Source organism: Pituophis catenifer, unplaced genomic scaffold (assembly GCF_029215685.1).
Source record: "Pituophis catenifer annectens isolate HBS135680 unplaced genomic scaffold, rPitCat1.0.hap2 SCAF_2, whole genome shotgun sequence".
Lineage (NCBI taxonomy): Eukaryota > Metazoa > Chordata > Lepidosauria > Squamata > Colubridae > Pituophis > Pituophis catenifer.
The window spans coordinates 93,009,965-93,025,128 of NW_027256882.1; the positions used below are offsets into that span (position 1 = coordinate 93,009,965).

General features: G+C 38.5%; 1 protein-coding gene across 1 annotated transcript; it reads left to right on the forward strand.

Annotated features, from left to right (window-relative positions):
• The first annotated feature begins 219 nt into the window (after window positions 1-219).
• Window positions 220-14,794, forward strand: LOC139309674 (hepatitis A virus cellular receptor 2-like). The gene is made up of 6 exons (XM_070933851.1): window positions 220-268; window positions 2,077-2,424; window positions 3,530-3,618; window positions 5,819-5,948; window positions 13,351-13,390; window positions 14,701-14,794. The coding sequence occupies exons 1-6, from the start codon at window positions 220-222 to the stop codon at window positions 14,792-14,794; spliced, it is 750 nt and encodes a 249-aa protein (XP_070789952.1).
• The last annotated feature ends 370 nt before the right edge of the window (window positions 14,795-15,164 follow it).

Sequence of the window (15,164 nt, forward strand, 5' to 3'; positions counted from 1 at the left end):
TTGAACATGCCCACAGTCATGCCCACACAACTGTTTCAGTCAAGGCTTCTTTCTAGACACTGCAACATTTATGACAGGAAGAGGAAGTTCTGGTCAAAGCTATATAAAGGGCACTGTGATTGATGACATGCAGCAGTCAGAAGTCAGAGAAGTTCAGAAACTTGTTTGGGAAACAAGCCTTCTATTAATCAGGTAGAAAGAAATCTTTTCTGTGGTACCATGTTTTCTTGCCTGCTTCTGAAACAGATCCTGCTCATGATATTAACAGGTAACTAAATTTTCCTAAAAGCTACACATAGGTAACATCTTTGTAACAGTATTGCTTCAATCTCTTAAAGGATTTGGTAGTATGATTCTGGTCAGAATTTTGGCAAGTTATTGCATGTATTTTAAAGCTGCCATTCCAATACTAGGATGAAAATTGGATGGTTCACATCTGAACAAACATAATAGAATTGGGATGGATGGATGAATGACTGAAAATTAACATGTTGACATCATCTTCATGTGTTATGTTTTACATGGTAGGAAATAAAGGTAGTATGCATGATAATATTAATCCAATACCAGCACTGACTTATTTAGAGTGTCCATTGAAGTTGATACTATTAATTTCTAATTTCTATATTAATTTCTATATTACATTTGAATCTTTTTTCTAATATGAGTGCAAAATGAAGCAAAAGTCAAAATAAAATGTATACATTTTTACAAATAACATTTGTAAATTTGAGACTCCTTGATTATCCTGTATAGGGCAACTAAGTATAGGCAGTGGGTGATTTTTAATCTTCATTAATGCCAATTGGAAAGGATTAGTTGTAATCATGTTGAGACTATATATCTAACATTAATTCCAATGTTCATGGTTATCTGGCTTAAAATAGACCGCAGTGACAACAGAGCCTTGGTAATACAGTGGTCTAAAGCACCCTGTTATTAAGACCAGCTGCCTGCAATTACTGCAGGTTCAAATCTCGCCAGGCTCAAGGTTGACTCAGCCTTCCATCCTTTCTAAGGTAGGTAAATTGAGGACCCAGTTGTGGGGGCAATAAGCTGACTTTGTATAAATATACAAAAGGATGAAGGCTATTGCTTAACGCCTTGTAAGCCGCCCTGAGTCTCCGGAGAAGGGCGGCATATAAATCAAATTAAAACAAAACAAAACAAAACAAAAAAAAAAAAACTGTGCACTAAGAACTTCTGAGGTTTCTCAATTGAGCATTATCTCATTGTGCAAATATGTGACTTAATTATATTTTCCCAGTTTTATAAAATAAGAATAAAATAGGAAAATATTCTATCCCTTCTACCCACTGTATATAGTGATAAAAATGATGCAAAGATATGAGAAACAAACTCTCAAAAACAAAAATAAGCTTTTAAAGTTTTTAATGCAGGATATTATCATTTATTTATTTATTTATTTATTTATTTATTTATTTATTTATTTATTTATTTATTTATTTATTTATTTTCTGTTTCCCCTCTAAGTTCACTTTTCATCATATGCTAGCTCTGAATCAGAAAAGGTCTTCCTGTCTGAGTAATTAAGTGTTCTTTCATTTTTGGTAAGATATCACCTAATCCGCTAAGAAAACGGTTGTTTGCTAGGCTGAGAAGACAATGTGTGAAGATGTTGTAGATCCTCCATCAGAAAAGTTATAACATGTTATAAATAATGTCCTGTTTAGTAACCAATGATTACATAAACAGTGTAATAGTATTCCACAGTGAGGACATGGTACTGATTTTTTTTTCATTTTATGAACATTTTAAAAAAGGTTATTTAGCCATAAAAATTTAATTTGGATGGAAAAAAATAGAGTTCCTGGCAGGCAACCATAAGGTGTGCGTGGGTATGTGTTTTAATCAGCATTTCCATCCTGCTTTTATTTTCTTTATATTACTCAGCAAACTGAGGCAATGATGTCATAGTATTTCAGATGATAATTTCATTCTTCTAAGGAAAGCTGCTTAGAAGAAAATTATTTTAGAAGCTATGGCCTAATTTGTCCCAAACCAATCTTGTTTTTTTTTTTTTAAATAATAATAATTGTAACATTTCTTCTACAGGTTGCTTCACATCATATGCTGAAACTGTCATACAAGGAAAAGTGGGTGAAAACATCACTTTACCCTGTCATTATTCAGTTAAGGATAATCGACTCACAGATGTTTGTTGGGGACGAAGTTGCCCTTCAGTGGGTAGTTGTCCCAATAAAATGATTAGCATTAATAAATATCTGGAGATAGATGGGCAACTCCAAAAATACCATCTAATGGGAAGTGTCATTCAAGGGGATGTATCTCTGACCATTGCTAACATTACAGAAGACGATGGAGGGACATATTGTTGTCGAGTGGAGTATCAAGGCTTGTTCAATGATGGGAAAATATTTTTCAAATTACTGATCAAGGAAGGTGAGCAGAAGATTTAAATTTGAAAAGAAGTATTATTTTTATGAACTTAATCTAATGACTGTCTCTCACTGCAGTGTCAGTACCATCTAAAATTATATACAAAATGATATTTACATGTGTTATGTATTTTGTGTGTCTATTTATTAACTATGATATAGTCTTTAACATTACTGGTTCTGTGTTTCATTTGATATGGAACTCTTCTACTGTGTTCTTTATAAAAGCTACAACTCTATTCATACCCGCATACACTTTGTTATGAATGTATATGTTCACCTACACACACACACACACACACACACACACACACACATATCATATGTATATTTCAGGGGTGGGTTCTACTTACCTTTACTACCGGTTCGCAATGGGGCCGTGCGCATGTGCAGAAGCTTCCTGATGACATCTGGGTCAGTGGTGGAGCTTCCCACCGGTTTTACTACCAGTTCTTGCGAACCAGTCTGAACCGGGGACAACTCACCACTGGTATTTATACATAAAATATGTATGTATGTGTATATTCATGTATACACACACACAGAAATATGTACATACACATATGTGTATATAAATATATGTATGGGTCTGTATGTCATATGAAATGATGTGTCTCAAGTTATACGATCCAATTAAAACAAACATGAACCCCAAAAAGCATGTTCAGATACAAATATCAATCTAACACTATAAGATTTACAAATTTTATGGAATTCTGTCTTCCAAAAGTTTTCTGTATGTATGTATGTATGTATGTATGTATGTATGTATGTATGAGGGGTGAGTTCTACTTACCTTTACTACCGGTTCGCAACGGGATTGTGCATGCACAGATCGCTTCTGATGACGTCAGGGTCAGTGGGCGGAGCCTCCTGCCGGTTTTACTACCGGTTCTATAGAACTGGTCTGAACCGGGGGCAACCCACCACTGGTATCTATGTGTGTATGTATGTATGTATGTATGTATGTATGTATGTATGTATAGATAGAGATAGAGATAGAGATAGAGATAGAGATAGAGATAGAGATAGAGATAGAGATAGAGATAGAGATAGAGTTATACGTATACAAATTTGTTTTATTCTGTATTAATACTCCTATTTTTCAGCATTGCTTCATACAACGCCTATATATTTTAGTACGACTAATTTTGTTTCCGAACCAAAATCAGTATTCATTACTGAATCTCCACTCAATGTAAGTATCAATATAAAAATGTGTATGTTTCTGTGTGTGTGTGCATATGAATTGGTAGCTATTTATGCTAAGTCTTCTGAAACCTAGTACGCTTTATCTACTTCTCCTTTGTGTCGTCAATTTCCAGGAATTGGCTATAAATTTTAGTGAGGGTCTGAAGAAAAAAAGGGGGAAAGTGTCGGTGTCCATGAATCATTGGGTGCCCATCCTTGCCATATCCTAACTATCATGTTTCAAATGCTAGGCAGGAAAAGGCATTATGATACTTCTAAGAGGTTTATTCTGGGTTATATAAACAATGGAAATAGCATTGAGAAAATACACAATTTCTTGAGGAGCTCTGAGAGATGAAGAGCCAGAAGAGAACTCTGGTATTGCTTTGGAGGAAGATGAAGAGCAAATTGGATCAAAAATATAAGAAAGATATTTAATCTATACTATGGATTAAATTGTGGCAAGCGTCTGCTGATAGTGGCCCTGTTTTAGGTGACCCAATTCCTGGTGGGAAGAAATGTGTCATTGGACTATCTTCAGGGTTACTATGAGGAATATTTTTGCTATTTGACAAATAAAACTTCTTGGATCAGCTTAGAATTGGACTCTGAGTGGACATGTCCAGTTGAACTGCCCGAGGCAAGGTTTTATAGGATTATTTTAAGTAAATTCAGTTCTGTAAAGTGTCCTGAAGTTCTGCACTTGGTAAACTTGGCCATCTGTTAGATCCAGGTCTCCCCTGAATGGTTAAAACTGCATAAGAGATAACCTGTGACTGGACCCTGTGACTGGCTGCTTCTCTGAGGAAAGGTTAATCCCCAATGCCTTGAAAGAGGTCATGGTGCTTCTGCTTCTTAAGAGGTTATCTTTGGACTTAATGATCCTGGGCAATTTCCATCTAGTTTCCAACCTTCCATTTTAAGGAAAAGGTGGTAGGAGAGGATGGTCCCAGAGGACCCTAAAGAAAAACATTATCTGGACCCATACCAGTTTCTTTTCATAGCCAACATTGTTGTATTTATCAATAATCTGTGGTAGAACTGGAATGCGGTTGATGTTCATCTTGGTGCTCCTCAATCTCCCAGCAGTTTCTGATATATTTGATCATGATATGCTGGGTAGGTCAGGTATCAGCAATACACTGTTATTCAATTATACAATTCAATACCAGGTGGACTAAGTGATGCTGTTGAGGTCCTGACCCAACACCTGGAGTCTGTGGAGATCTGGCTCAGGAAGAGCACACTCAGGCTCAATCCTAGCAAGAGTCAGGGACTGTTTTTTGTTTTTTTTTTTACCTTCCCAGTTCTGGGAATATTCTATTTACCATTGCACAGTTTGCAAAAACTGAATTCAATTTTAAAAAGTAAAGATTGAAGGCCAACGTTATTATTATACTCAATTCTCTCCTTCTGTGACACCCCTAATAAACAAGCAGTGATGATGACAGTTCAAATCACAGTTAGAATACTGTGTGTGTGTGTATCCAAATACTATTAGTTTCTACATCACATATGTTCTAAGGAGAATTATAAATGGAACAGCAACTATTTTACTGCTAGATAGATACTATTATACTAAAAAAATACTATTTTTGCAGTCTCTCATCATATCTCATTTTAAGATTGCTACTAACTGCATGGCGTGGGCTTTTTTTCACATCCCCATTTCTTCTTTTAGCTTTTTTTTTTTTTTAGCAATTTGCCAAAGAAGAGTTTATCTGAACACTTGCACAACATTTTGTGACTTTTCTTGTGACTAATTTCCCAACCACATAAGGTTGAGAAACCGGCTCTCACCTTTAACATAAGGGTGAAAGCCGGTTTAATCTTTTGTGGGCCAAACTTTGAATTTATAACTATATACTTTTAAAGTTTGAATAAATCTTTCTTAAGCACACACGCACATACTTGCGCACATACACACACACACACACACACACACACACCCTAGAAGTGTCAGTTCTGAGGAAGAGTTAGAAACAAATGAATGGGAAGTAGTCTGATGAATGGCTTTCTTGTACTAAAATCTCGAACTGATGGGATAAATGCTCCTATTAACTCTCCTGAATGCTAATAATGTTAATAATTAATATACTTTAGAGCTTGCTGGCTCCAGTCGACTCTGGGTAGCTTTCATTAAGTAAACAAACTCTTCAGCTCAGCGTGGTTCTGCTGTGATGTTTTTTGTTTATTTGCTTTTCCAGAATATTTCATTATATAGGTCTATAATGGTAAAGGAGCAAGCAAAGAATTCACCTTATCGGATAGGCCTATACCTTGGAATTGGAACATGTGTAATTCTACTTGCCATTATAATCCTGCTAATTATAAAGTGTAAGTACTGTGACTTTTATTAAGGGTTTTTTTGTGTGTGTGTATGCTGGCCATGTAATACTTTGCCTTGCCATGTCCCTTTGCCATACTTTATTTAGTCTTTCTTATAGGCCACTTTGGTCTCTCTGTTATTCAGTAAGCCTTCATGGTATAGTAGCTTTACTGCATCTTCTTCATTGTCATTTAGATATTATTCCAATACTTCTTTTCCCTTTTTCCCTTTCCCTTTTTCAACCATCTGGTGTATTTGCAACATTCCACATCTACATATTTTTCTTGATAAGTAGAGTTTGCATGGATGAAGGGCATGATCCGTTGTCATTATTTTTCTAATCTTCCTATCTAGGGCTTTTAGCTCTGCTTGAGTCTGCTCCACTATTCCAGCTGTGTATCTAATGACTGGAACTGACTATTCTTATTTCTAGGTCCTTGATTATCCAATTATGTGGCAGAGAGTCAAATGAATTCTTATAATCAATCCAAGCAACATTCAAATTGGACTTTCCTTCTCTTTGTTGTTGTTAGTTGCGAAGTCATGTCCAACCCATCATGACCCCATGGACAATGTTCCTCCAGGCCTTCCTGTCCTCTGCCATCCTCTGGAGTCCATTTAAGCTCACGTCCTACTGCTTCAGTGACTACATCCAGCCACCTCATTCTTTTCCGTCCCCTTCTTCTTTTGCCCTCAATATTTTCCACCGTTAGGCTTTTCTCCAGTAAGTCCTTCCTTCTTAGGTGGCCAAAGTATTTGAGTTTCATCTTCAGGAGCTGGCCTTCTAAAGAGCAGTCAGGGTTGATCTCCTCTAGGACTGACCAGTTTGATCGCCTTGAAGTCCAAGGGACTTGCAGGAGTCTTCTCCAGTACCATAGTTCAAAGCCTCAATTCTTTGGTGCTCAGCCTTTCTTATGGTCCAACTTTCACAGCCATATATTGCAACTGGGAAAACCATAGCCTTGACTATACGCACTTTTGTTGGCAGGGTGATGTCTCTGCTTTTTAGTATTCTGTCTAAATTTGCCATAACTTTCCTCTCTAGGAGCAAGAGTCTTTTAATTTCTTGGCTGCAGTCCCCATGTGCGGTGATCTTGAAGCCCAGGAAAATAAAATCTGTCACTACCTCCATTTCTTCCCCATCTATTTGCCAGGAAGTTAGAGGGCCGGATGCCATGATCTTAGTTTTCTTAATGTTGAGTTTCAAGCCAATGTTTGCACTCTCCTTCTTTACCCGTATCAAGAGGCTCTTTAATTCCTCTTTACTTTTTGCTACTAGAGTGGTATCATCTGCATATCTGAGGTTGTTGATATTTCTCCCGGCAATCTTGTGATTCATCTAGCCCCGCCTTTCTCATGATGTACTCTGCATATAAGTACATGCACTGGCTGGAAGAGTTAGGGGTGGGAGGCACCGTGTTGCGGTGGTTCTCCTCCTTTCTCTCCGACCGGTCACAGTTTGTGTTGGCAGGGGGGCAGAGGTCGACCTCGAGGCCTCTCATCTGTGGAGTGCCGCAGGGATCGGTCCTCTCGCCCCTTCTGTTCAACATTTATGTGAAGCCGCTGGGCGAGATCATCCGTGGCTTCGGGGTGAGATACCACCAGTACGCTGATGACACCCAGCTGTACATCTCCACCCCAGGCCACCCCAATGATGCCCTTGAAGTGATGTCCCAGTGCCTGGAGGCTGTGCGGATCTGGATGGGGATGAACAGGCTCAAGCTCAACCCTTCCAAGACTGAGTGGCTGTGGCTCCCGGATCCCGATATAGTCAGTTGACTTCATCACTGACTATTGGGGGCGGTCTTTGGCCCCCATAGAAAGGGCTCGCAATCTGGGAGTCCTCCTGGATATGCAGCTGTCCTTGGAGGAACATCTGACAGCTGTAACCAGGGGGACCTTTTGTCAGGTTTGCCTGATTCGCCAGTTGCGGCCCTTTCTTGATCAGGATTCCCTGTGCACAGTCACTCATGCCCTTGTCACCTCTCACCTTGATTACTGCAACACTCTCTACATGGGGCTCCCCTTGAAGAGCACCCGGAGGCTCCAACTGGTCCAGAATGCAGCAGCGCGGGTAGCAGCATGGCGCTCCCATGTAACACCATCCTGCGCGAGCTGCACTGGCTCCCAGTGGTCTTCCGGGTGCACTTCAAGGTGTTGGTTATCACCTTTAAAGCACTCCATGGCATCGGGCCTAGCTATCTTCGAGACCGCCTGCTGCTACCGACGACCTCCCATCGTCCCGTGCGCTCCCACAGAGAGGGCCTCCTCAGGGTGCCATCAGCCAATCAATGTAGGCTGGTGATCCCCAGGGGGAGGGCCTTCTCTGTGGGGGCACCTACCCTCTGGAATCAGTTGCCCCCAGAGATAAGGAGAATCCAAGACCTTAGTGCCTTCCGCCGTGCCCTTAAAACCCACTTTTTCCAGCAAGCCGGGCTGGCTTAAGAAGAAATTTTAAATGTTTTAATTGGTTTGTATTTTTAATTTTGGGCCAAATTTATATATATTTTAATTGTTTTTTAATATTTGTTTTTCATGTTTTTTAATTCTGGCTGTATACCGCCCTGAGTCCTCAGGGAGAAGAGCGGTATATAAATTTAAAATAAAATAAAAATAAAATAAATAAATAGGCAGGGCGACAGTATACAGCCTTGCCGGACTCTTTTCCCAATTTTGAACCAATCAGTGGTTCCATGTCCAGTTCTCACTGTTGCTTCTTGACCCGCATATAGGTTTCTCAAGAGACAAATAAGATGATCTCTTTAAGAATTTGCCACAATTTGTTGTGATCCATACAATCAAAGGCTTTAGCATAGTCAATGAAGCAAAAGTAAAAGTATTTCTGGAACTCCCTAGCTTTTTCCATGATCTAGCATATGTTGGCAATTTGATCTCCAGTTCCTCTGTTTCTTCGAAATCCTGCCTGCACTTCTGGTAGTTCTCAATCCACATACTGCTGGAGCCTAGCTTGTAGGATTTTGAGCATACCTTTACTAGCATGTGAAATGTGTGCAATGGTGCAATAGTCCGAACACTCTTTGGCATTGCCTTTCTTTGGAATAGGAATGTAAACTGACCTTTTCCAATCCTGTGGCCACTGTTGAGTTTTCCAAATTTGCTGGCAAATTGAGCGTAGCGCTTTTACTGCATCGTCTTTTAAGATTTTGAATAGCTCAGCTGGAATACTGTCACCTCCACTAGCTTTGTTGTTGCTCAGGTTTCCTAAGGCCCATTTGACTTCACATTCTAGGATGTCTGGCTCGAGGTCAGTGACATAATCTTGACAATTAGAAACTGATTTTTTTTGTTCCTTTGCTGTTTGGGCAGTTTCCTTTCTGTTCAGATAGAAAGAGCTTGTTTTCAACTGGAGGCTGCTGGACTGCATCAGCTACCATTCATTAGCAATTTGAAAGTTGCTGGTAAGCAGATAATTGGCCTTTAGTTGCCTGGAGCTGCTCCTTTTGTTGGGTTTTTCATTATTAGGTATTGGCAGAAATTAACCAATTTCAATTTCACCTCCTTGCAGTATGTTGTCAATTTTTTTTGGCAATGAGTGGTGTATAACAGATGTTTCAACCAAAAATGATGCAGTTCATCTTCACCTGACCAAGTGCAGAACCTCTTTGCCCTTTTCTGCTGTTATTACATGTTCTTTCATTTCAGCTTATCTGTTATTCTTATCTACCTCCTTTAGCCAAGTTACATTCTTGTTGTTATATGTGGGTGATCTACAGTTAGATTCAAAGTCTAGGACTGGTGGAAACATAATAATTCAGGTTCTAACCAAAGACCAAAGAATGATTAACATAACATCTAAGAATATAGGCGGTTCCAAGCAGGGTGCTTTTTTTGTAAAATTAGGGTGTTCAGGTCTGATAAATTCATTGTTTCCAGATATCGAGGAAGCCTTATTATTATTTTTGCTAATATTAATCCTGATGTTAAATTTTATTTGTTTGTTTGTTTGTTTGTTTGTTTTACACATTTTTGAACTGCCCATCTCCCTCAGACAATATAGAATATTTGCAGTGAAACTTATCAGCTGAAATGGAAATACAGACTGCAGGAAGGGCCAATATCAAACAGCTAAAGCACTTCTTTGCTAAAATCTGTCTTCTTGTTCTCAAAAGTTTTTTTCCTTGCATAGAGGCTTCTTTTTTTCTACCTTCTTTTCAGTGAAATTAGGAATTATTGTGCCCCTGATTTTGAGCTCATTTCATTGTTGAGAGGTAAAACTTCTCAGAATTTCCCCTGAAAAATAAACCATAATCACTTCTGTTGTATCAAACTGAATGAAAATGGTAAAAGAAATACTCAGAAGAAATGTTGCCTAAGCACTACATTAAAATGCCATATGGTAGGATGACTTGGGATAGAGAGATTTCCTTTGTGTAGCACTTCTTGGTTTACCTTCTACTCCCAATGTATTTTGGGTTTCTCATTGCAACTGTTTACTTTAGTGAGTGAATATTGAAACAAGCCTGCTATATTTTCTGCAATGATCATTGGGATCTTTCTCCTTGATTAATCTGTTAATGTAAAATGTTAGAATAGAATAGAGCTGGAAGGGACCTTGGAGGTATTCTAGTCCAATCCCCTCCTCAAGCAGGAGACCCTATACCATTTCAGACAAGTGGCTGTCCAGTCTCTTCTTAAAAACTTCCAGTGATGAAGCACACACAACTTCAGAAGGCAAGCTGTTCCACTGGTTTATTATCTCACTGTTAGGAAGTGACTCCTTAATTAATAATCACCCAGCGACCCTCTTTAAGATGAGCTGCCTCCTCCTGGAGAAGGAGGAGATTGAGGTCCACCTGAAGAGGCATGCTGAGGAATTTGTGGATTTTCTGGAAGACAAAATCACTCAACTTTGTTCCCAGTTAGATCCCGGTGTGGTTGCTGGTCTGGTGGAAGCCCCTGAGGCATGTTCTTGCCCTGTTATCTGGGTGCAATTCAATGCTTAATGCATTGTAAGCCACCCTGAGTCTCTGGAGAAGGGCGGCATATAAATCAAATTAAAAAAAAAGGTGCTGGTTGTCACCTTTAAAGCCTTTCATGGTTTGGGATGAGGTTATCTGAGAGACCGTCTCTTGCCAGTCACATCTACCTGACCCATAAGAGCCGGGAGGCAGGAAATGCTGTGGGTCCCATCCCCAAGAGAGATACACCTGGTGGGTCCCAGAAGAAGGGCCTTCTCTGTGGTGGGTCCCTCTCTCCGGAACATCATTCCCCCAGAGATTAGAATGTCCCTCACTCTAGAACTCTTCCAGAAGGGGCTGAAGACCTGGTTCTGCCAGCGGGCTTGGGGAACCCAGAGCAGGATGGAGCTGATTAAATGGCTTGTGTGATCTGCTGTTGCTGGGGCGGGGATGGGGGGTGATTTTATTATATTATACTATATTAATTTATTTGATTCTTTTTATTAGTGTTATTGTTTTAAATGTTTTAAATTGTTTTAAAACAATTTAAATATTTAAATTGTTTTAAATATTGTTTTAAATGACAATTTAAATTTATTGAATATAAATTCAATAAATAAATAAATAAATAATTCTAGGTTGCTTCTCTCCTTGATTAGTTTCTATCCATTATTTCTTCTCTTACCTTCTGGTGCTTTGGAAAATAAGTTGACACCCTTTTCTTCGTGACAACCTCTCAAATACTGGAATGCTGCTATTATGTCTCCCCCTCTAGTCTTTCTTTTCTCTACACTAGTCACACCCAATTCCTGCAAGCATTCTTCATATGTTTTAGTCTCCAGGCCTTTAATCATCTTTGTTGCTCTTCTCTACACTTTTTCTATAGTCTCAACATCTTTTTTTGTAATGTGGTGACCAAAACTGGATGCAGTATTCCAGGTTAGTTAGTTTACTTTATTGTCATTGCACCTCATACAATGAAATTAAATTCCATCTTCAGTGTACATTATACATAAAAAAACAAAAACAAAACACACATCCTTCATATTCTATACAACTGATATTGCATTAATATTGCACTGTACAGTAGAATTCAATATAGTTACTGCTCTGGGATAGAAGCTGTTTTTCAGCCTATTTGTCCTTGTTTTTATTGTCCTGCACTGTCTGTCAGATGGTAATAGTTCAAAAAGAAAAGGGGTGCCCAGGATGAGATGGATCTTTAAGAATGTTTTTAACTTTCTTAAGGTAGTGGGAGCTACAAAGCTCTTCCAAAGAGGGGAGAGGGCAACCAATGATCCTCTGGGCAATGAGGTTAACCCTCTGGAGTGCTGACCTATCTGCCACTGTGCAATTGGCAAACCATACACAGGTGCAGTAAATTAAAATACTCTCTATGGTGCAGCGGTAGAAGGTCACCAGCAGTTTTTCATTCAGTTGTTGTTCCCTGAGAAGTCTCAGGTAGTGTAATCTCTGCTGGGCCCTTTTGACCAGTGCTGAAATGTGAGTGCCCCAGGTCAGGTCCTCTTTTATGATAACACCCAGAAACTTAAAACTAGCCACTTGCTCCACTTGGTCTCCCTTGATAACCAAGGGCTGGTCTTAACTAAGGTGTGGTCTTACTAAAGTTTTATAAAGCAGTACTAATACTTCAACATGATTTTGATTCTATGTGTGGGAATCCAGATGATGTAATAAGCAAAGGTTAAAGCTTTCCACTTTCCAAAATTCTGGAGGACTCCTGACTCTGGTCAGATGTCAGAACCTCTAAAGACCTCCACCAAACTTTCTTCTGGCTTAGTTAGATATTTCACTCTGCCAGACCTTGCTAGAACATGAGTATTGTCATTAAGTGAAGCAAGCAAGAGGGCAAATGTAAGAGCCTTGATACTACAGTGGTTTAAAGCACCCTGTTATTAACACAGCTGCCTGCAATTTACTGCTGGTTCGAATCTCTCCAAGGCTCAAGGTTGACTCAGCCTTCCATCCTTTCTAAGGTAGGTTAAATGAGGACCCAGTTTGTGGGGGCAATAAGCTGACTTTGTATAAATATACAAAAGTATGAAGGCTATTGCTTAACGCACTGTAAGCCGCCCTGAGTCTCCGGAGAAGGGCGGCATATAAATCAAATAAAAAAAAAAAATGTGGTTTTTAAAACAGTGGGAACTGTAAAAGTTGTACTCTCAACAGGGGTGTGTAAAGCAGGAAAGGTTGAAAAGAATTACTGCCTGGTAGGACTTGATAACCTCCCTTTTTATAACAAGCAATATCAGTAGGTTTGATTTTGATTTTATGATTTTGTGTATGTAGTGAATTCAGCTTCACTAGATGTGTGCTTTAGAAGTGGATGTTATGCAGACACTCTCAAAGTACATAATTTGACTACTGTATCAAATCCAGAAAAAAAGACGTCTCATTCTTAAAATAATTGAGTAAATTGTTTTCATTTTCTTTCAAGTGAAAATTATTTGTTGCTCTGATTAACTTGCAGGGTACCTACACAAGAAGCAGAAGACAATTAATTCTACAAGGTAATTATTATTAAATCTGTTTCTACTTGAATGGTAGGAAGAATAAAGCCTTCACTTATTATATAACTGCTACAAGGAAACACAATACACGAATATGATGTTAACAGTTCATGAATACATTGACCTTCAAAAAGGCTGACGCCAACCTACCCTAACCATGGAATGTGGTCACTTAAAACTTATTGGCTGCACAGAAATAGTTCCATGTAGTTCAGACTACTAACTCAGCACTCATACATACAAGAAATGTTTCATGTGATCAAATAGATGCAAATACAAATCTAAAAAAAAAAATCCAACAAATTTGAAATTTAAGGGATTTTGAATATTTAATTTAGTTTTGTTGCCAAAAGGAAAAGAAAAACTTGGTTTAAACAAAGCAATCTCAGAGGCACTTGGTAATTTTTTTGGCATTTCTCAAGAAATAAATAAATAAACATGTCTTTTGTATTTTTTTTTTGAGAAGAACATTCCAAGGAGAAAGATGCATGCTAAGATTAGTAAGAAAGGAGGAAGTAATAAAGGAGGAAGAAAAATTGAACTAAAAAAGTTTAGTTCCTGTTTTTGTTTTGTTTTTGGCTTGAGATACTTTGAGTGAGTTATGTAAATTCTATGCACATTCACCCATCCACCCTTACCAATTCATTTCTAATCAATCAGATTTTTCAGAAATCGTATAGGACCCAAAATGGAGAATAATTTTTTTCTGAATTTTGTAGCATCTGTTGTGAAGGCTTTCCTATCCCATTTTCTAATCTTTTTCCAAAACAGCAGCAGCAGCAGCAGCAACAACAACAAAGGGAGATGGCAAGCTTATTGGGAGCATGCTGTTATAGCATCATTAAGGTGCATGGGGAAGTGAATTTATTAACAATTTAAAAGATGAAAATGGGTGACACGTTATTATATGTTCTGTTTAGGGCAGAACATTTAATGCAGAAAGTGGATCAAAATAGCTTCTCTTCCTCTTGCAACACTGGAACCTAATTAACAGTACTGTTAAGTTGAATCATGGAGGTTTGACAATGAAACCGAACAAGTGCACTCAGTATAAGTAAGCTGAATGAAGGAAATTGCAGGATGTGAAAGGTGTTATTTTACTGGATGTATAGTTAAAAATGACAATCACAAGAGATGATTATAGTCTGCAATTTAACCAAAGAGGAAGGTAAGGCTATGATTGGCTAATTATCATAATGTAATATTGCATTCATGCCCAGCTAGAGTTCCTATAGCATCTGGGCAAATCTATGACATAATTCACTATGGCAGTTAAATTCTAATCTGATTTGTACTTTTGATTTTTACAGTCAAGTGGCATTTACAAATTCAGCAGCTCAAGGGATTCAGCATGTTGTCAGCGCTGATGTCCATGCACCGGAAAATATTTATCACTGCTTTTGAAGAATCATTTTAGCAGACTCATGTCAAAGAAGGCACTCTATTTGGAGCAGCATATTTGGCAAACAGGTCTTGTAATAGACGGATATAGATTCAAGCTTTGTTTATATTAATGAAATCAAAGACAGAGACAAGAGAATCTGTTTTACAATCTTGCAGTAGAAATATTGTGCCTTGTTTAGCATTCCTCCCTATTAAAGTTGTGCAGGAGAACTGCCAGTTTCAGATAGTGCTCCAATAGCCAGTTCTTCCTTCTTCTGACACTAAGTCCAATGGCCTGGGCTGCTTATTTATCATCCATCTGCTACAGGTAGAGGCAAACTGCATTAGTGCTTTGCTTATTTGTTTTCTATTACCAGCTGAAATTCGGTGA